The following is a 22,496-nucleotide window of genomic DNA, read 5'->3' as shown; positions in this document are numbered from 1 at the left end:
GTTCAATATTTTTGTATTGACAAAAATAAGTTTTCGGCCGACTACTTACGGCCGATAATGATTATCCAGTGAACTCTATTATTCCACGGGGGTATTCCTTATTCAACTTTCACCACACATCGAGCGAGCGCAACGGAGATTCCCTCGCATCCATCATTGCACGCACGCTAGTAGCACAAACCTGCATTGCTTACTACACGCCAGTTTATCTGACGTCCCGATTTCACAGGGAACCCGTCTAACACAATTCATTGAACAACAGAGGGCGCTGTTGTCAAATGCCCTTATATGGTATCGGTCGTTTTGTGAACAGACGAATCGAGTTTGCAAAAGAGTTTTTTGCCGAAATAAAGACACAAAAGATATTGAGCGCCTGAAGCGAGATTTTTATAAGATAAATTTAAGAACTATGCCCGCAAATACAACAAACGAAACTTTTTGGGATGATTTGTTTTTTTTGTCTTCTTCATTGAAATTAAATTGGTTTTGTTTTGTACTTGTCTTCTTTTGACAAAGAAAATGATAATTAATTGACAAGGGTTTCTATATGAAATAGGATATGATTAATCAATGTCTTTAAGATATGATTTATCAATATCTTTTTTCGTACAAAACCTGTTCCATTGGGTTAACCACCCGTAGGGAAACCTCTGCCCAATTAAAAAATATATATATATATATATATATATTTTATTTTTTATTTTTTTATTTTTATTTTTTTTCTTCAAGTTTTAATTAACTGGTTTAATTAGGCTGTTTGATAACTTAATGGCCTTCACACCTTCTCTATTTTGCCTGTCTCGGGGCTTAAAACTACGTTTACGCGTGTTTAAAAAAAAAATACAGGTTTTTGATGCAGAATACAGGTTTTGGGGTTTCAGAATACAGTTTTGTGATCCCAGAGGTTGGCATGTCTGGTAACATGCCTGTGATATTTTTTTTCACAGGACTCGGGAAAGTACTGAGTATACAGTGCTAACACACATCGGTGTATGGGTAAAAACCAAAATTAATATTCTTTATCCCCGATGCAAATTTAACATCTATTAAACTTGTTTGCAGTTTTTAATATTTTCTTTATAAACTCGATTTGTGCTACACAAATGGTAGCAAAATTGCAAACCAATCATTTTGTATTTTTGTTCTTAGAAACTTCCATAATTCTCGTTTTTTGTTTTGTTCAGGTACTCTGAGGATACTAGAAGGAATTTCCTAGCAACGTTTGATTGGCTGCATGAGCATGCATGTTCACGATCCTATGGACTGGGTAAGTAATCAACCAATCCTTCAGTGAAAAAAACTAGTACAATAGACACTTGTAAAAACGACCTCAGAAGACACAAAAAAGCTGGTTTAAACAATGTTTTTCACTGATCCCAAATTATTCTAAGTGTGTTTCGATGTCTGAAGAACTAAAGATACCAGCCGTCGATTTCACCAAAGTCTTCCTAACGTAGGATTAATTTTAGAACTTAGAAAAGGTTCAGTTTCGTATCCAAATACGTAGGACCCATTGAAACCATCTTAAGTTAGGACGGGTTACTTATCCTAACTCGAGTTAGGATTAATCCTAGCGTTTCGTGAAATCGGCTGCAGTACCGTTGTAAAGGGAACTAGGATAATTTAAGGTATTTTAGCGGCCTTGTGACAACAAAATGTATTGTTTTTTAAGCTCTTTAGGGAGACCAGGGGCCTATTTTGAGCTAATATTTATCATAACTGCAAATCAGTTGTAGTTGCTTTGTAAAGTGTGATGTCACAATGCAAATCACTATGATAATACTGAAAGTTCATCTGATGATGGATTTTATTGCTTTGTAAAAATCGAGCCTTGGAAATTTATTTATTTATTTTATCAATCAGAGCACCAAAGGGTTAAGACAAGTTTCGGATAGTGCGAGGAAAACGAGCTAGTTCGGTGGATCTCTCATCAGTTCTACTAGCCTCTCCCTTTGCAATTCAGCTTTTGATTAGCGTACCAACTTATTCGTTAATAATCATAGTCGATTTTTATATAGCGCTTTATACACCCGAATGGCATCTCAAAGCGCTGAAACATACAGTATTTCCTGCAAGGTATGTGGGACTAGGTTATTGAATTATGAGATCTACTCCTTTTACATAGCACCATATAATGGGTTACAAGGTGCTGTGGCGCAATATGCTGGCAATCCAGACAAGAGCACCGGGTCGAGCCCCTCTTTTCAGAAAGTGCACTGGGTTCTTTTACCTTCGTTACACAATACACAGGACCAACTTCTCAATGTCCCAACCGAAAGATAAGTGTCTTGCTTAAAGACACAAGTGTCAGGGCTGGGGATTCAAACCCACACTCTGATGATCAGAAACACCAGAGTTTGAATTCGGTGATCTTAATTACACATCAGTGTTGAGTAAAAACCAAAATTCTAAAACCAATAATTGTTTTAATTGTGTCTTCTTGATCAGGTACTAGAATGCCATGGGATGAGAAGTATCTGATTGAATCCCTATCTGATTCTACTATCTACATGGCTTACTACACTGTCGCTCATCTACTACAAGACGGTGTCTTTGATGGGTCCGGTACCAGCCCGCTTGCAATCAAGTAAGTACATCACTCTTACAAGTTTCATAATAATAATTAATAATAATTTTGGAGGCTAATCATCCTTACATGTTCGAGAAGCAGGCATGCCTTTGGCAGCCAGCTACATCGACCCATGCACAACTCATCTCGCATATGGCCCTGGCCGGGTATTGAACCAGGGTCACCTTGGTGAGAGGCAAGCGATTTATGCACACGCTTACCGTGCTATTCAGATCTTGGTATTGCTAAGCAAAAGTTCGCCCCAAACCATGTGTGACACAACAACAGTGTCTTTAGGGCTGGGCGACTAGTGAAATTTACTCCTTGACTAGTCATGCCTCAAAAAGTCGTGACTTTGACACTAGTTGCGACTAAGTTTTGATTCCCAAGATGCATTGCGGCATGCTTGCCGCAGGCACAATAAGTCAAATTCATGCTGAAAGGATTGTGTCACTGATGTCTGATTGTGTTTTGAAAGTAAATTATGTTTTTATGAATTATGTTGTTGTGACAAAATTGGTTCATCAAACAGGTAGGCGCGACTATATTTCTAGTAGTCGTGACGGCACGATTAACCGGGTTGTTGAAAAATGGTAGTCTGGACTCAAATTAAGCAATCAATGGTCGCGGGTACAACACTAGTCGCCCAGGCTTAAGTGTCTTAACTGAGAGAGATTTCAAACTAGTTGTCAAATGTTACTGAGCAAGATGTACCCGACAGTGTTTTAATTCAGCTTAATAATAGTTTGAAATTTATTGATGTTTATTCAAAGTTTTGTCCCTAATGATTTAGACTTGTTGTTTTCCAAACATCAGAGGTATACTTACCCTTTAAATGCTTTGGGCACCTTGGTTGTAATTGTCAAAGACCTGTACTCTATCTTGGTGTATCCCAACATATGCATAAAATAACAAACCTGTGAAAATCTGAACTCAATTGGTCTTCGAAGTTGCAAAAAAATGTAAAAATATTGAGAAAAAAAGTCTCTTGTTCAGATGCCTTTGAGTGAGAAATTACCTCTATCTCAAAAACTACATTACTTCAGAGGGAGCCATTTCTCACAATGTTTTATACTATCAACAATTCTCCATCGCTCATTACCAAGTAAGTTTTTATGCTAACAATTATTTTGAGTAATTACCAACAGTGTCCAGTGCCTTTAAAGTGATGTCTGTAATGATTGTTTTTGTCCATCAACAGACCAGAGAATTTAACTCCTGAAGTTTGGGACTACATCTTCCACTCCAAATCCCATTTCCCCAAATCATCAAAGATTCCACGCTCCTCCCTGGACAAGCTTCGGCAAGAGTTCCAATACTGGTACGGAGTGAACCTGCGGGTATCCGGCAAAGACCTGGTTCCCAACCACTTGACGTACTTCTTGTATAACCACTGTGCTGTCTGGCCCAAGGAGCCAGAGCGGTGGCCGGCAGCGATCCGGACTAACGGCCACCTGATGCTGAACAATGAAAAGATGTCCAAGTCAACTGGGAACTTCCTGACGCTAGCTGGTGCTTTGGAAAAGTTCTCTGCCGATGGTAAGATTGAGATATAATGGACTAGCTCCATCCTACGTTAAAGACACTGGACACTATTGGTAATTGTCAAAGACCAGTCTTCTCACTTGGTGACTCTCAAAATATGCACAAAATAACAAACCTGTGAAAATTTGAACTCAATCGGTCGTCGAAGTTGTGAGATAATGAAAGAAAAAAACACCCTTGTCTCACGAAGTTGTGTGCTTTCAGATGCTTGAAATCTAATGCTTGAAATCAAATTTGTGGAAAATTACTTCTTTATCGAAAACTACATTACTTCATAGGGAGCTATTTCTCACAATGTTTTATACTATCAACAGCTCTCCATTGCTTGTTTATGCTAACAAAAAATTTTGAGTCCAGCATGTGTTAGACTAATCTGTATTTCCTCTAGATACTTTCGATGTAGTCCATCGTAAATGAATTATACACTGGTAACCAGTTTGACAAAGATTTGTATTCAAAGATCTTTTGTTTATTTATAAAGCCATTCATGGTTTAGCACCAATGAACATTCAAGAACTCATAATCATGAAATTACTCTCTCAAACAACTTATCGACTCAAGAGTTCTCACCCGTCAAGAAAATCAAGGGCTGAACCCTAGGTGGTCGGGCATTTGTGTACGCTGTTCAAAAACTATGGAATTAGCTCCCTCCTTGTATTAGTATAGTTGTGTAGAAGATCTTTGATTTAGGAGGGATTTAACTAAAGAAATCCAGCTTTCTCATAAACAAGATATTCAGGTACATGTAATTTTGAAACTATTGCAGTGACAAATACGAGAAACATTGAGAGTTTTATAATACAGACATGTTTGTTTTATGCAGGTATGCGTCTAGCGCTCGCAGACGCAGGAGACCAAGCAGTGGAAGACGCTAACTTCATCGAGTCTCTGGCTGACGCCGGCATTCTCCGTCTCTACACCTTCTTAGAGTGGACCAAGGAGATGCTCACTGAGGAGGCTGGTCTCCGTAAGGGACCCAAAGACAACTTCCATGACCGGGTGTTCAACAGCGAGATAAATTACGGGATTCTGGAAGCGGAGAAGGCGTACGAGAAGATGATGTTTAAGGAAGCGCTGAGGATCGGATTCTTTGAATTTCAGGTCAGTTAGATTGATTTGTAACTACATGTAGTTGTGTCATGTAAGCAGAGCCATGAAAATGGGCCCTGGGCGGATGGTATAGAAATAACAAAAGAGCCTGACTACCATAAAAACTAATGCAACATTGTTTGGGCTTAATCTGAATGCCTCATGCTCACCTTATTTTGGTTTTTACATAGATTAACTATTTTCCCTACATCTTATGTGCTTATTATTTTGCTCAAATCGATGTAATATTTTGTATATGTTATACAACATAAGTAGTATGAGATATGTACTATGACTATGGTATAAATGTTGAATTGAATTAAATTCTCTCAAAGCAAGCAATAATTCATGCCATTTTTTCCCCATCTGTCCAGGCTGCCAGAGACAGGTATCGAGAGCGAGCGACTGACGGGATGCACCATGATCTGGTTATGAAATTCATTGAATGTCAAACTCTCTTGCTTGCTCCCATCTGTCCATTTCTCTGCGATCACATATGGGGACTGCTCAAGCATGTAAGTACATTTGCCTTAAAGACACTGGCCACTATTGGTAATTGTCAAAGACTAGTCTCCTCACTTGGTGTCTCTCAACGTATGCATACAAAAAACAACTGTGAAAATTTGAGCTCAATTGGTCGTTGAAGTTGCGAGAAATCAATGGAAAAAAACACCCTTGTCACACGAAGTTGTGTGCTTTCAGATGCTTGATTTCTGGACCTCAAATTCTAAAGCTAAGGTCTCAAAATCAAATTCGTGGAAAATTGCTTCTTTCTTAAAAACTACGTTACTTCAAAGGGAGCCGTTTCTTACAATGTTTTATACTATCAACAGGTTTCCATTGCTTCTTGCCAAGAAAAATTGGGTTTTTTTTGCTAACAATTATTTTTTAGTAATTACCAATTGAGTCCACTGCCTTTAAAGGGAAGGTATATGGTTGGTAATCGCTCTCAACTCTCAATGCCATGTCAGATTGGGCGATTTACAAGCAACCAGTTTCAGGCAGTTTCATCTCCAATAACAAACCCCCACATGTTTATTTGAATCGCATTTACCTTGGATTCAAATAAGATGTTGTTGGAAAAGTTTCTGTTGTACAACCGAAGTGTTCCTTTTTGATTGTTGTACCTTGGTAGCAAACTGTGAAGTTTGATTGGTCGAGAACCAATCACGTGACGTGCAACAAGAACACATGTACCATGGCTGCACTGCGCGGCGGGTAACATGAGTTTTGCTAACCGGTGTACATTACCTTGATCGTTCCCAGCGTTGGTCGATTTCCAGCAGTTAGTACGAAACAGCCGCTAGTTCGAGGGAACAGTGAAGATTTGTTTTTTTATTTGACCAACTGTTCGTCTGCTTATTAAACTATGCATACTCCGTCGTAATAATGTCTGAAGATGACAACAGAACTTTGAGAAAAGGAATAATCATGTTACCAAGGTATAACAAAACAATTGTTGTACGCTGTGATTGGGGTCCATGGGTTTTGTTCGCCTCGGGTGCCATTTTCCCCCTCGGGAGTCAAAACACCATGGACCCTGTCACAGCATGCAACAATTGTATAATGTAATGCAGTTGGTTGCCTCCAATTTGCCTGTAAAAATTGCTCTGTTTGACTTTGCCTCTGAAACAAAAACTTTGGGTAAGAAGCTTACAGCACCTTTCGCAAGTGAAAAGCATTTTGAGGAAACATTTCACTTTAAAGTAATGTGGTTATGTAAAAATTACTGCAGTAGCGTTTCTCAGATTGTGTGTAGACCTTTTATGCATTGACATCATCCAGCCACCATCTTAGAGGTAAAACATTTCATTCATTCATTCATTCATTCATTCATTCATTCATTCATTCATTCATTCATTCATTCATTCATTCATTCATTCATTCATTCATTCAATGGTTTATTAAAATTCTATTCAATTCGCTGCCAGCAGCAGAACTACATAAACACAGAAAACGGTGACAAAACACACATATTTGTACGCACGGCACACGGTATTGAATGAACATCAACCTCCTTTTGACCTCTAGGTGAGGGCGCCCTACTGAAATGACGTCGTGTGCATAAGGTCTATTCATGTTAGGTATTATTCTTCCTGATTCACTTTCCGCAATATCTCCAAGAAAAATTTGAAATCTTCAATATGAATTTTACTTTAATTTTTTATTATTTTTATAGAAAGAGTCGATTATGAAGGCTAGATGGCCAAAAGCCGGCAAAGTCGACAATAAACTGCTAAGGTCGTCTGAGTATCTGATGAACTCAGCCCACGAATTCCGTCTACGCTTAAAGAATTTTATGGTGCCTCCCAAGGGAAAGGTAAGATTTGATACAAAGCGTGTCGTGCACCAAATTCAAGTTGTAATGGCTGAGTCATCACAATGTGGGTTCTTCGAATTTAATCTCAGTTCTTACAGACTTATATTAGTAGTGACTGGTTAATCGTAGAAAAAAGGTGAAAATTTAATCCCAAATTTCCTTAAAAGTTAAACTGGGCCGACAGTAAAGAATTGTTTACATCTTAATCTCCCAACAAATGCAATGTTTTATCATTAATCCTCAATGATTTTTTTAAATGTTGCTTTGTGGGCCACCAAACATGCACTTTTTGGTATGTGACTGTGAAGACAATCTAAAGTGTTCTATTTTTATTACTAGACCCATGTTCATAAAGCTCTTTAGCAGGAAAATACTGCTTGACAAATATCTTTGCAAAAATTGAGTGGGGCGCCAGCTCCACGATGTAAACTTATTGTAGTTTTGGCTGGTAACCCGTTTCTGTTGAGCAATACTTAGCAAGTTTTTGTGCTTACAGGCTTTATGAAATTGGGCCCATCCGTCGATTTCACCAAACTCTTCCTAACTTAGGATTAATCTTAGGACTTAAGACGAGTTAAGTTCCGTATTGGATTGAACCAATCCTAAGTTAGGATGGGTTAATTGTCCTATCTAGAGATGGGATTAATCCTAGCGTTTCGTGAAATCAGCTGCAGGTCATAGTTTTGATTGGAAGTGGTATAAAAAAGGGGAACGGTTAACACAATTCGAGCTATAACGTTTCTGCATTGACATGACCCTAACTATTTGCTCCTACAGAAAGGTGCAGCCCCACCAGCCAGACCTACCCATGGTACCCTCTATGTGGCCAAGACGTACCCCCCATGGCAACATGCTGTACTCTCAACTCTCAAGAAACTGTATGATGTAAGTACACATGATCTTTAAAGGTACTTGACACCTTTGGTAATTATTTAAGACCCGTATTCTCACTTGGACACTCAACATGCATAAAATAACAAATCTGTGAAAATTTGGACTCAATTGGTCATCGAAATTGCAAGGAAGTAATGGTGAAAAAAAAATAACAAACACCCTTGTTGCTCACATTTACGGCTTTCAGATGCCTGAAAAAGGCTTCAGGCCTGAAGGCTTTTAATATTTTAGTGAGAAATTACCTCTCTTGAGCTAAATTGGTTATCGAAGTTACGAGAAAATGATGAGTGAAAAAACACCCTTGTTGGACGAATTTGTGTGCTTTCAGATTCGAATAAAAGACTACTGGCTAGAAGTCTTTTATTGTTTTAGTGAGAAGTTCCCTCTTTCTCAAAAACTATGTTACTTCAGAGGGAGCCGTTTCCTCACAATGTTTTATACTATCAACAGCTCCCCATTGCTCGCTACCAAGTAATGGCTTGGATTATGTCCAACACATCAAATTGTCCCAAAATATTTAACCTCTGCAAGTCTCACCATATTCAAACCTTCAGGACTAAGTTGGTCCCAACCTTATTGTGTTTTACGTGTGGGCAACTCTGTTCTTCAAATGCTTCCATTTAAAGGCAGTGGACACTCTTGGTAATTACTCAAAATAGTTATTAGCATAAAACCTTTCTTGGTGATGAGTAATGGGGAGAGGTTGATGGTATAAAACATTGTGAGAATAGACTCCCTCTGAAGTGCCATAGTTTTCGAGAAAGAAGTAATTTTCCACAAACTTGATTTCGAGACCTCGGATTTAGAACTTGAGGTCTCAAAATCAACCATCTAAACGCACACAACTTCGTGTGACAAGGGTGTTTTTTCCTTTCATTATTATCTCGCAACTTCGATGACCGATTGAGCTAAAATTTTCACAGGTTAGTTATTTTATGCATATGTTGAGATACACCAACTGTGAAGGCTAGTCTTTGACAATTACCAATAGTGTCCACTGCCTTTAACCTACAATCCTGGTCATAACTTGTTTGTGGATCGAGGGGTCTTCTTGTTCTTACTTCTGTGCTAAAAAGTTATGGAATCTTTGATCAAGTTCCTTGCTTCTACTCAATGAACCCAAGTCTCGACACTCCTGGGGTGACAGGTATTTTTCTTCAGCTGTGCCGCGCATCTGGAACTCTCTACCACTTAACATTGAACCCAAGTCTCGACACTCCTGGGGAGACAGGTCTTTTTCTTCAGCTGCGCCACGCATCTGGAACTCTCTACCACTTAATCTTAGATCTTGTCCCTGTACCACAAAATTAAAATCTCTTCTCAAAACTTTATCTTATGTTACAGGTTTTCAAGGACTCATTTTGTTTCGTCTTTTTATCTTTCATTTTGTTTTTGGTTTGACTGCGCCTTGAGCACCCAGCAGGGTGGATAGGTGTAAATTACAAGTATTGTATAAATTGGGTTTTCTTGTTGTGTGGTCATTTTCAGAGCAACTCCAGCAGCTTTCCAGAGAATAAGGAGATTCTTGCCCAGCTTAAATCCAACGAGCTCCTTAAGAAGTTCATGAAGAAGGTCATGCCCTTTGTACAACACGTCAAGGTAAAAGGAGGGAAGCAATATTTCCTAAGAATTATTTGAGGGATGACAGAAGGGGTCAGGCTGGTGTTCCATCCGGGGTTGAATTTCTCCAGAGTAGGGGCTATTCAATAAAACAATCATACTAAGTTCCTATTATTACAGCGCTTAAAGACACTGGACATTTTGTGATTGTCAAAGCTCAGTCTTCTCACTTAGTGTTTCTCAACATATGCATATAATAACACACCTGTGAAAATTTGAGCTCAATCGGTCGTCGAAGTTGCGAGATAATAATGAAAGAAAAAACCCACTTTGTCGCACAAGTTGTGTGCTTTCAGATGCTTGATTTCGAGACCTCAATTTCTAAATCTGAGGTCTCGAAATCTAATTCATGGACAGTTACTTCTTTCTCGAAAACTACTCCACTTCAGAGGGAGCCGTTTCTCACAATGTTTTATACTATCAACCTCTCCCCATTACTCTTTACCAAGTGAGGTTTTATGCTAATAGTTATTTTGAGTAATTATCAATAGTGTCCACTGCCTTTAATCACAACACTAGGGGCATATCAAAGCACTCAGTACAGTATATTTAGTCCTGCAAGGTACATGTATAAGTAATGAGACCTATTCCTTCATACCAAATGTAATGAATTACAAGGTTTCTTCAGAAATATTGCTGCCCTCAAGTCTTAGGAAATATTGCTGCCCTCAAGTTTTTCTTAAAAAAATTGCTATGTGATATCTCCTTGATATCACTTGATATCTGAAATATTGCTGCACTCAAATGTTTCTTAGGAAATATTGCTACCTTTTAAGCTGCCCTCAAGTAAGTCTAACAATTTTCTTAGGAAACATTGCTGCTCTCAAATATTTCTTAGGAAGTATTGGTGCCCTCCAAAAGTTCTTAGGAAATTCTGCTGCCTCAAACTTTTGTAAGGAAATTCTGTCAACCTCAAATTTTCTTAGGAAATTATGCTGCCTTCAAAATTTTCTTAAGAAATACTGCTGCCCTCAAGTCTTGGGAAATACTGCTGCCCTCAAAACATTCTCAGGATATACTGCTGCTGTAAAAGATTTCTTATGAAATACACCTGCCCTAAACAAAAAATTGGGAAATACTGCTTAAAACACCGTGAGAGACTAACCGAGAGACTAACCAAAAGATTTGACCATTATTTTGCAGGAAAACGTGGCAAAATCAGGAGCTAGGGCGATGGATTTGACAATGGAATTTGATGAGAAAGTCGTGCTGGAGACAAACCTTGCGTATCTGACTAGCACTCTTGAGGTAAGTACCATTATGTTAAGGCTTGTTCCTAATTAGTTGTCTGAAGTGGGGTCTCTAATCGACAAGCTGATGCTTCTTGGAGACCTCCATCCCCACACAAAAGTCTATCGTACTTATGCTTACTTTAATCATTATAATATCATCATCATGTAAATGATATCACTTATCTTTGTGTGTGTTAAAAGTCAATTCTTTGCTCAACTCCAACAATCATTGTAAAAAGAAAAGAACAAAATGAATTAATGAATTAGTGAGCACAAATACTTAAAGAAAAGTGGCTAAGCAGTATTTTCTGCTTAACGTCTTTATTAAATAGCCGAACTGTGTCTGTGTTTGGGCATGTCTACTATTGATAACCGAGGACTTTAACAAAAGGGATCCGGGAAAAAGTCACACCGGGGACAGTCCTCCGTAGATTTTGTGTACATAATCAATGGGGACGTCTGAAAAATAAACTATGTCCAAACAACGGGAGAACAAAGAGAAGTCCACGGTCTGCACCATAAACATGACTGGGTGTGTGTGTGGGTGTGTGTGTGTATGTTATTGGATCTCCTTCCAGGGTACTGCATCAAACCTCGCCAAATTTACACGGAAGAAAGAAGCTGACTTTCTCTTGACACTCATCTGTTTTTGAACCATATCCGTTTAAAATTGACAGATTTATGAGCAAATAAAAAAACAAAATTTGAGGGGTGTTGGGCCCCGTCTTCACTGTATGGGCAGCGCACGTGTATATTGCAAGCAAAGAACTGTTTCTAAGGGCTGTGCCAGTACACGCAAAGAACTGTTGCTATGGGACGGGATCATGAAGAACGGATGCAGGCATTAGAGCACGTGGGACGGGGAGAGGAAGGAACAATTGTATTAAATTTGGCTCTGCATTCAAAATTACATTCAATACTCCATTTCTGCTTATGCATTTATAAGCATACACAAGTTGGTCAGGGATTTATACGCACACAAAAAAAGTCAATGGTGTGTCGTGATTGTCATCAATTTGTGCTTTCAAGTTCACTGTCGCCCACTTGAACACAAAGGCCTTCAATCATGAACGAGCAATTAACGACCCCTTCCTGAGAGTAAGATATTACAATTGATACAGTTTAACTCTTTTTTTTGATGTAGCCTCCTTCAAATGCATCGATATTGATGTTGTTGAGCCGCGTATGAAAGGGTTGCCACGGAAACACTATCATAAACAATCAAATATCCTGGCAGCTCATGTATGGTGATAGAAAACGGCAGCAAGCCCTGGCAACACATGGATGCATAGTTAAAGAGGCACTGCTAGTTAGCTCGGTGTTTCCTTGAAGATAAAATTAACATTTCATGCTTCCTGAAAAAAAAAACTTGCAAAAATATGGTCAATTTGCCGACGTTTTGACACTAGCTGAGTCGAAGGCTAAATAACTCTTTTTTAATAAAAAATAGTTCATGCCACAAACCAGTGGACATAACCGAACAAAGAAATTTTAAGAAGACTACTTAGGTCTTGTGTTAACAATTAACCCTTTAATCAGTTGGTTCACTTTGATCTTGTACAAATTATTGACTTCCATTTCATAATTTCCATGAATGATGCCACATTGTTTTTTAATTGGAATTTAATTTGATAATATTCTACTTTTGGATGAAAGGAACCTTGTTTGATCACATGACCATGGTTGCCTCATCGACAACGGAAACAAGGGTTTTAAAGGCACTGGAGTCCTTTGGTAATTGTCAAAGACCAGTATTCTCACTTGATCTTCTCAGCATATGCACAAATAATAACAAACCTGTGCAAATTTACGCTCAGTTGGTCATCAAGGTTGCAAGAAAATTGTGAGAAAGAAAACACCCTTGTTGCACATTAATTTGTGTGCTTTCAGATGCAAAATAACAGATTGTCGGATGTCTTTTATTATTTGAGTGCGAAATTACATCTTTCTCAAAAACTATGTTACTTCTGAGGGAGATGTTTTTCACAATGTTTCTGACACCCTCATATTCTCTTTATTTTGGTTAACATATATTAACTGTTTTCCTCCCATCCTATGTGCTTATCATTTTGATTATCCTGGTAATATTTTGTATTTATGTCTTGAAAAGAGTAGTATGAAATAAATCTTGACTTTAGTCGGATAATTGAATTGAAGCCAAAATGCAAGCCTTGACATTTGACATGTGAACTTTGACATGTTTGTTTTGACAGCTTGAGGGTCTAGAGGTCAAGTTTAGCGCAGAAGCAACCGAGAAGATTCAAGAGGAATGCTGTCCAGGGACGCCTTTCTCTCTATTCAGGACAGAGGTAAGATCTTGTTTTTAAAGGGACACATTGCTTTGGATCGGGCAAGTTGGTCTATGAAAAGTGTTTGTAACCGTTTGAGTATAAAAAACATATTTTATAAAAGTAGTTTTAAAAGTAAAATATAATAATCCACAAAAATATGCCTTGAAATTGCACGTTTTTTCTATGCGAACTAACAAGGTCGGCCATTTTGTGCGGTCAAAAATTTGATTCATCAGATAGTTTTGTTTATTTTACATTAATATCAGTTTACATAAAGAATTGTTTTTGTTTCAAAAGTTCCCTGTGTGGTGCCATTACATTGTTTTGAACTGTATGCTTTTAAAGAGTACGTATAGGGTCTACCTCTGTTTGTTAATTGCTGTGTAAATATAGTTGTATTCAATCAAAATTAATCGCGGTAATTAATTTGGTGGCGCTTTAAATATATTGCCGAAACTCTGAAGCGAATTAATTGCCACTAATTTTCAAAGTCATAACCAAACATATACATGTACAGACCCTTTATAGGTGCTGGAGACTATTGGTAATTACTCAAAATAATGTTTAGCACAAAAACCCACTTGGTCACCGGTCTTTGACAATTACCAAAGTTGTCCAGTACCTTTAAGGGCAGACCTTCTATAACTCCTGCAGTCAAGTTCACAAAATCTTGAGTTAGGACGAGTTTATCGTCCTAATTTAGGATGGGTTCAATGCATCCTAACGTCATTGGATATGGAACTTAACTCGTCCTAAGTCCTGAGATTAACCCTAAGTTAGGAAGAGTTTTGTGAAATCGACGACAGGGGTTATCAAATGATGGAAATGTTATCATTACAACATACCTCCTAAGATTCAGATTCAGACTTCTTCATCAACAATTTTTCTCCCCTCTGACCATTCAACACAATCGATTAATATTTGTTTTTAGCCGAGTGTGACGATAAAGCTGGTGAACCCTCAACCACACAGCGGCCATTTCTCTCTGGATGTTCCTATAATGCAAGGAGATACTGTCGTCAAAGTCGCTAGTCGTATTGTCAAACAAGATAAAGGAATCAAAGGTAGGTAGAATAGAGGGGGCCATTTTTAATTTTGAAAATTGTTTGTTATCTTACCAATATTTTTCAAAGGAAAATATGTTGGCCCTTTAGCCAAATATCTTTTTAAAAACAGACTCTGACAATGTGTGCCATATTTCATGTTTGTATCATCAAAGGCACGATTTAACAATGCCCCTAAATATATCCCCTATCTGACTCACTATCTTAATTTAAAAGGAACGTATACCTTTTGGAACCGTTTGATCATTTTAATCTTATATGAATAGATGAATATAATAAAACTAACCTGTGCAAATTTTATTTTAAAAGGGGGTCATAATTTTAAAGTATATTGCAAAAAATCTGGAGGGGTTATCTCAACGCAATGAAGAATAATCCTTAATTTGAGAAACATCTGACAGTAGTGTTTCTCAGATTCAAATTTGGGGGGAAAAAAATTGTATAATTTTCCATAACCATATAACTATGAAATAAAATGACTCTCAAAATATATAATAGATGTTAAATTTGCATCGGTATACATAATATTGATTTTGGTTTTACCTATACACCAAAACATGTTAGCTTTAGACACTCGGTACTTTCCTGAGTCCTGTGAAAAAAATGTTACTCGGGTGGGATTCAAAGCCATGACCCTTGCAATTCTAGAACAGTGTCTTACCGACTAGACTACCAAGATTACCTGGTAGCTAGAGGCAGTTTGAATCCTATGTCTTGGCAGCGGGTAGTGCAAATATATATAAAAGATATCTCCAATTGTTTTATACTTCTTTGCCATTAATTTTAAGTGTTATCAAACTAATTTATTAAATAATGTAACATTAGTCATTTATGCATTTAAGGTAGATTTTAAACACAAAAATGGACCGATCAATAATTTGTTTTCCTTATTTTTGTTTGCATTTACCAGACGTCAACAGGGTGAAGATCCTTCGGTACACAGATCCAGAGCTGGGACCAAGAAAAGTCCCCAAATTCCAGCAATTCACAGACGGAAAGACAAGTATAGCTGCAAACGCTACCTTCAATATTTCTCTCGACACCAAACGAGTATCGGTATCGGAAAACGGCAAGAGTGCGGATGCTGGAGTTGCGTTGGTCTATATGGTGGAATAAATCACGTACATTTGTTATGAATTTTTAAATTAACATTGAGAGATTCAGCCTGAAAGGTTTACGAAGAGTCTGAATTCTTGGCTCAATTTGTCAAGTTTAAAACACTATTGGTAATTTCTCAAAATAATTATAAGCATAAAACCTTACATGGTAACGAGTAATGGGGAGAGGTTGATAGTATAAAACATTGTGAGAAACTGCTCTTTCTGAAGTTATGTAGTTTTCAAGAAAGAAGTAATTTTCCACGATTTGGATTTCGAGATCAAGCATCTGAAAGCACACAACTTCATGTGACAAAGGTGTTTTTATCCTTTCATTATTATCTCGTAACTTCAATGACCAATTTTCACAGACTTGTTACTTGCTGTGTACAGCGCCTTGGGGTCCAGTCATGGATGTAAGGCGCTTTATGTATAAGCGTTGTTTATTATTATTATTATTTTATGCATATGTTGAGATACACCAAGTGAGAAGACTGGTCTTTGACATCAAGTTTCGGAAAATCAAATATCCAATTTACAGGGACGGAGAGCAAAAACATGTTCACACTTTACATTATTCTTAGTTACCTGTTTATGTTTGTTGTGTTGTCATTTAGCCTTCAAGAAAGTCAGGCCATTAACTTTTTTGCACTGATACCATAGGTCCTTTTCATAACACTGATAGTCAACACACCTTGAAGAAAATGCCTCAACTATCATATAAAGGGAAAACATGCCTCAACTATCCTAGGAGGAAAAACATAAGTACTACACCTCTCTTCTTCCCAGGATAGTTAAGGAAATGCCTCAACCACCCTAGGAGAAAAAAACTCAGTCAATGTGTCTTTTTTTATTCATATGATGGTTAAGGAAATGCCTCAACCATCTCATGCATCTCACAACTTTGACTACCACCAATCGTGCTCAAATTTTCACAGGTTTGTTATTTTATGCATATGTTGAGACACACCATGTGAGAAGACTGGTCTTTGACAATTACCGATAGTGCCCAGTGCCATTAATGTTAGGCACAAGCCTTTAAGAAGCATATAACACTTATAACCAGATACTTAAAAACTTATGGTATTATCCATTTTGTAAGTTATTGGTGATATTAAAGGGACACTGTCATCATAATCAAAGCTGACCTGTGACCGTACATGGTATTGTGAACATGCACACAGCTACTGCACGTACACAGTCTGAGGGCGTGGTGCAGTAACTTGCAGAGTTTATGATTTCATGAACAGCAAACGCACTGCTTTAATCATGGTGATAATGCATCTTTAATTGTTCCTAGATTCCTGAAAGAATGAGATGAAATTATAATATGAGGTTAGCTCTTAATTATAAGGTTATTAGTGCAATTTGTATGGGCTTGATAAACTCCTTGTGCATGATTTGGAGCTCCTGGTAATTGGGGTTTATTGTTTGGCAAAAAGAAACATTCATTTTCTAAGTACGTTCATTTGTTGATTTTGATCTACTTTTAAAAAACTAATAATGCACTGTCCATTTTATGATTTTGGATCATAACAAAATACAATAAAATTGCCATTACTGACCTAAGTTCCTAGCAGATGGAGAGCTCAAGTTTTTCAGAAATGAACACAACTTTTATTTCTTTGGTAAAAATAGTGAGAAAAATGCTTTTGAGGAATTTTTTTAAAATTAATAGACAGCTTATTTTAAACCATGTTTAGATATTGCTACATGTGGTATGGCACCACTGTCGAGCCTTAGAAATTACACAAATTGTGCACACTAACTGAGTAAACCAATTTGGCTATTAAAAGTTAGCACATCAACCTGGAACGATCTACCATTCTAAATGGTTGAACGGTTGTAGATAATGCAAGGCTAACTGCTACACCACAGCAAAAGACATTGCCATCCAGTATGAGTCGAGAAACGTGAGATCATTGGGTCAATGACAAGTCTGTTTACAAACAGACCTGTTTGTTTATTTTGGGTGGTGAATAGATTTTCAAACATTTTGATCAAGATACTTTTCTTTCTAAGATGGAATGTGATACGGGAAACCCTTCCAATTGTAAAATTGCTTATGTTGTGTCACTGTCATACACACCAATCTGTTTGGCAACACAGAACTCTTTGTCAAACTGTTAAGCACACAAATCCTGTGATGTCTTCGTTTTCACGAGGAGCAACTCCCTGACAAAATTGTGTGGACTGCCCTGAGCTAATTGAGCAGGGGTCGGGTTGGCTCAAAGGTTGTTTCCCCTGCCTTGCATATGATCTCTTTCGACCCCAGTTCAAACCCCACTTCAGACCAGGGCCCAAATTCATAAAGGATGCAAGCACAAAAGCTGTCTAAGCACAGAAAACTCTTGCTTAGCAAGAATAGGTAACAAGCCAAAATATGGTACATTTACCATTGCTGTATAGTGGTACCTCACAAATTTCTTGCTTATCAAAGGAATTTTTAAGCAGAATGTTCTGCTAAACAGCTTTATGAAATTGAGCCCAGAGCTTTGCATGTGGATTAGGTTTTTATTAGTCCTTACCTGACTCATGTATTTTCCACTTGGGTTTTTCTCCCACATCTAAAACTTACCATTTCTTCTTGTTTCTTAATTATCCTGTTATTGGTGTTAATTGTGCTGCTGGATGTCTAATGAAGTATCATTAATTTTTATCTAGTTGAAGTAATCATTGTCAGATTTTTGGACCCAAACATTAAAAAAAAAATTTTTTTGAGTGAATGGTATTTCAAAGAGTATCACCCGCTCTAACGAAAATAAGTTTAACTTTTCCTTTTTATGGTCAGGAACCATGACAAAAAATTTAAACTGTTTCTTATAATACACATAAGAGTTGGTCACGTGATATATTGTCGGATCCCGACAAAAACTAATTTTGAGCACTTTATTTCACTGCTGCTAACAATTGGTGACTTTTTCGAGCAATGGCTCAAAATCTGACATAGCATCTTAAAAGGGGTTTCCTCATATCAAATTAAATTATATGATTCTACTTTTAAGTAATAGTTACATTTCAAAAATGCACTTTAAATATGTCATTTTTCTTTTCTTGGACGGTTTTGTGGTTGATGAGAATCAAGTATTAAATTGATAATAATTTTGTAATTGTCTCGATTGACAAATAGTGTATTAAGATGGTCACAATATAAAATAAAAGCATGATAGACAATTTGACATCGATGATGTTTATGGCTTTTGTTCATTTAGTTTGTGTTTCTGTTTTAGGAAAATTTGTTAGAAATAGATGTTAAAAATGAAGATGTAGAAAAACCAAACTTTGTTTAAACGGCTTATGCCATACAAGTTGTGCCCCCCCCCCCCTTCCAAAAAAAAACGATTACTAAATTCTTGCGAAATCTAAATAAAAATACAATAATCTGCAAAGAAATGTTCTTATGAAACACTTGTATTTACCTTTTAAATTTCCATTTGTTGGTTGCATTGTACGTATGTTTAGAACTAGTGGAACTGACACCACAGACTAGTAATTCAGGTTTTTTAAAGAAAAGGCAAACAATTCCTGGCTTCACAAAGTAATGCGTTGGTTTTCACTCAAATTGGATAATCTATTTATAAAGCCATGTTGATGGTTGGATGATAATAATTTAAGTAACTATAAACTCTTCAAAAAAACTGGTTTTGTATACTTCGATATATTGTTATCTCGCAATTCGAACATTTCCGAGATGCGCAAGAGCTTAACAACTTAACTTCTAATGTATGTTACATTAAGTAATTGCAACAAATTTGATATTACATAATAAGAACATAGTTATTTTTTAAGGGGGGGGGGCACAACGGGCTGCACCATTTTAACAATCTTTTTCTGGACAATTAAAGTTAAAGTCTTGTTAGTTTTGCACTTTTCCCATGTCCCCTTGTTGGCACCCACTTTAGGACCACTTCATTTATTTCTTGCACTAAAGATACTCTACCGTTGAAGTGAAAATAAATGCATTGTCTGCATGTTATGAGAACGATAGTTTTAAAAATGCAAACAAATACTATGCCCACATTCACAAAATGTAGCACTTGACTAAAAAAATTCAGTTTTCCAATGGGGGCACTCGCTTAAAGAAACACGTTGCCTTGGATCAGACGAGTTGGTCAAAACAAAAGCGTTTGTAACCGTTTTTTATAAAATGCATATGGTTGGAAAGATGTTTTAAAAGTAGAATACAATGATCCACACAAGTTTGCCTCGAAATTGCGTGGTTTTCCATCTAGTGTGCGAACTAACATGGTCGGCCATTTATGGGAGTCAAAATTTTGACCCCCATAAATGGCCGACGTGTTAGTCGACGAGGTAAAAGGAAAACCACGCAATTTCGAGGCATGTTTGTGTGGATCATTGTATTCTACTTTTACAACATCTTTCTACCCATATGCATTTTATAAAAAACGGTTACAAACGCTTTTCAAAGACCAACTCGACCGATCCAAGGCAATGTGTTCCTTTAAAATGCATTTAGGTACAGGGGGGCAAGGTACAAAATATATACGGTGAAAATTTAAAAATTGACTATTAATTATTTCGCTTTAATCAAAAGGAAGGGAATAGGTCTCTTTCCACATAGGCATACATCAGAAAGCTTAAGACGAAGCTATTTCTGCACGTTATTTGAAGAATGAAACAATAATTTAATCTTGTAAACTAAAACACCTCAATTCAACAGAGGGGGTCACGTAGAAGACACCGCGAAAAACTTGATTTCAACCTCGTATTCAAATAAATTGATCATCCCATTATTTCTCAACCCCGTGTATTAAAGTATATACAATTGAGTAGATTAGGGTACAAGGTTGACAAGTGGCCCCCCCCCCCAATCGCCCTGTCACTTTGTTACGGCCTAGTCGATTATGTTAAATAGGGGTGGTTAGTTGAAAAGTAATTTAATATATACTTTTATAGTTCTTTTTCTTTGTGATAAGGCATTTTAAACCACGTAGGTATCTTTAAAGACTTGGATAAAGAAACAAGAATACTCAGATATACTTAATTTTACCTAAAATTCTCAAAACAATACTTTAAATTTGTTTTATTAGTATAGCTCCCCTACAAATAATGGTATAGTCTGAGTAACTGTGCACCGCAAGGTGCGTAAACAACATGCTTGTTATGTTTTTCAGCATACCTTCACAGTGTTTCGTAGTGAAAGGACGTACGGCTCTTACATCGAAGACGTCCAAAACGTCCGTGAAATTGCTCTAAAACCAAGAGAAACTTTGTGACAGTACGACGAGGGACTGGATAACTTGACTGCCCTACATAAAAGAGAGGAAGAATACGTATTAGACGAAGAGGAATTCAGTTAAAAAGGTAAGCACATGTTCATTCTTTTTTGGCCGAGCGACACTCCGCCACACACCACACCAAAATTGCCATGCCTTTTTACCGTCTGCTGTCAACCAAACACAACCTCAATGCAGCCAGTGTAAATGTGTGGCGTTTCTCCATGGTCTTGCTCCCCTATATGGTGCTGCGGTGAATGTTGTGCACAAATTATTTGCAATTACACTGAGATTTAGTCATGTAAGCACATGTTAATTCCTTTTTGGCTGATTCGGCTGAACGTCTACCGGCGACACTCCGCCACACCACACCAAAAGGCCCACCAAAATTGCCATGCCTTTTTTACCGTCTGCTGTCTGACCGTCCGTCGAAAAAAAAAAAACACAACCTCAAATCAATGCAGTCAGTGACACTCGGGTGTAAAATGTGTAGCGTTTCTCCGTAGTAGTGGTGCTGTGCGGTGAGTGTTGCTGTTGTGCACAAATTGTTTACAATTACACTGAGTTTTAGTCAGTTTTAGTCATGTATTGTTAGTTTACCATGTAAACCCCACTAGCTACGTGTAAAAGTAAGCACACTGCGGTGTCATGCTGGTGGTGTAGCCAAACAAGTGTTCACTTTGCCACAGGTGGTAAATGAGATTGACATTTGGTTGTGTAGTTAAATGTACGCCAGTGTAAGCAGCTAGAAAGTTGTAAAATAATATGGAAGAACATTCTGAAAAACTGTCTGTATCCTCTGGTCTGCCACCACATTTGCAATAATTTTTACAATATTTCATAACAAATGAAAAAATTGGTGGCAGGATACGGAAACTTGTCCACCCCTTCCCTTTTTTTTTTTTATTGATTTAAAATTGAATAGTTACAATGAGATTTTGTTCTCTTTTTTTGTCTGTACTTTTTTATGACAACTTCCCAAAAAATACTTTTGAAATAAATATGAAAAAAATATTCCATGCGTTCCATTGCAGACAGCCACAAATCTTTCAAATGTTTTGACGTGACTTGAGAACAAATTATTTACAAAAATAAACAGATTATTGCCTGAAAGTATATGTTGGTTGAACCTTCAGTTTCTTACAACTAAATTTATTTAACACACATGCGTGGAATATAATAGTGCAGTGCTCAGTCACAAAAAAAAAAGGTGCAGAATGGTTGACCCATACATATTCTTTCTACTTCAATCTGTTTTTCGTTTTGATTACCCTCGGAAGAGATCAGTAAAATTCTAAATAGCCTAGAAAAAAATCTATAAAAGCCAATGCAACCATTAATGAAGCAGCCCTCATACTTTAACATGGAATTGGCCTACTTTTTTTTCCCAAAAGCTTCAAAGAATCAATCATGCCAAATAAGTTTACTGCCATGTTGAAAATAAAATATATAGAAAAGCCCATACATGTACCTTACAAAAGCCAGCCCTATACTTTAAACATAATGTTCTACTTTTTTCCCCCAAAGGCTAAGATAGC

The 22,496-nt window shown here is 37.3% G+C and overlaps 2 protein-coding genes across 3 annotated transcripts in view; both read left to right on the top strand.

The window, feature by feature from the left end:
* LOC139935895 (leucine--tRNA ligase, cytoplasmic-like) overlaps nucleotides 1-18,900 on the top strand; it is a 32,764-nt gene extending 13,864 nt beyond the window's left edge. For both annotated transcript variants that reach the window (XM_071930514.1, XM_071930513.1), the window contains exons 12-23: nucleotides 1,185-1,267; nucleotides 2,449-2,587; nucleotides 3,771-4,108; nucleotides 4,938-5,215; nucleotides 5,578-5,718; nucleotides 7,383-7,523; nucleotides 8,301-8,408; nucleotides 9,906-10,016; nucleotides 11,181-11,285; nucleotides 13,483-13,578; nucleotides 14,492-14,624; nucleotides 15,535-18,900. In XM_071930514.1, the coding sequence (XP_071786615.1) occupies nucleotides 1,185-1,267; nucleotides 2,449-2,587; nucleotides 3,771-4,108; nucleotides 4,938-5,215; nucleotides 5,578-5,718; nucleotides 7,383-7,523; nucleotides 8,301-8,408; nucleotides 9,906-10,016; nucleotides 11,181-11,285; nucleotides 13,483-13,578; nucleotides 14,492-14,624; nucleotides 15,535-15,740 (1,879 nt within the window). In that variant the 3' untranslated portion in view covers nucleotides 15,741-18,900. The remainder of the gene's footprint in view (nucleotides 1-1,184; nucleotides 1,268-2,448; nucleotides 2,588-3,770; nucleotides 4,109-4,937; nucleotides 5,216-5,577; nucleotides 5,719-7,382; nucleotides 7,524-8,300; nucleotides 8,409-9,905; nucleotides 10,017-11,180; nucleotides 11,286-13,482; nucleotides 13,579-14,491; nucleotides 14,625-15,534) is intronic.
* A 1,978-nt stretch (nucleotides 18,901-20,878) lies between these two features.
* The window catches only part of LOC139935758 (serine/threonine-protein phosphatase with EF-hands pef-1-like), a 111,864-nt gene continuing 110,246 nt past the window's right edge, over nucleotides 20,879-22,496 (top strand). The window contains exon 1 of the mRNA XM_071930323.1: nucleotides 20,879-21,046. The gene's annotated coding sequence lies outside the window, so the exon portion shown is untranslated. The remainder of the gene's footprint in view (nucleotides 21,047-22,496) is intronic.

The sequence above is a fragment of the Asterias amurensis genome, chromosome 4 (assembly GCF_032118995.1).
Source record: "Asterias amurensis chromosome 4, ASM3211899v1".
Lineage (NCBI taxonomy): Eukaryota > Metazoa > Echinodermata > Asteroidea > Forcipulatida > Asteriidae > Asterias > Asterias amurensis.
Note: the sequence above shows the minus strand (reverse complement) of the source record. Positions and strands in the feature narration are given on the sequence as shown.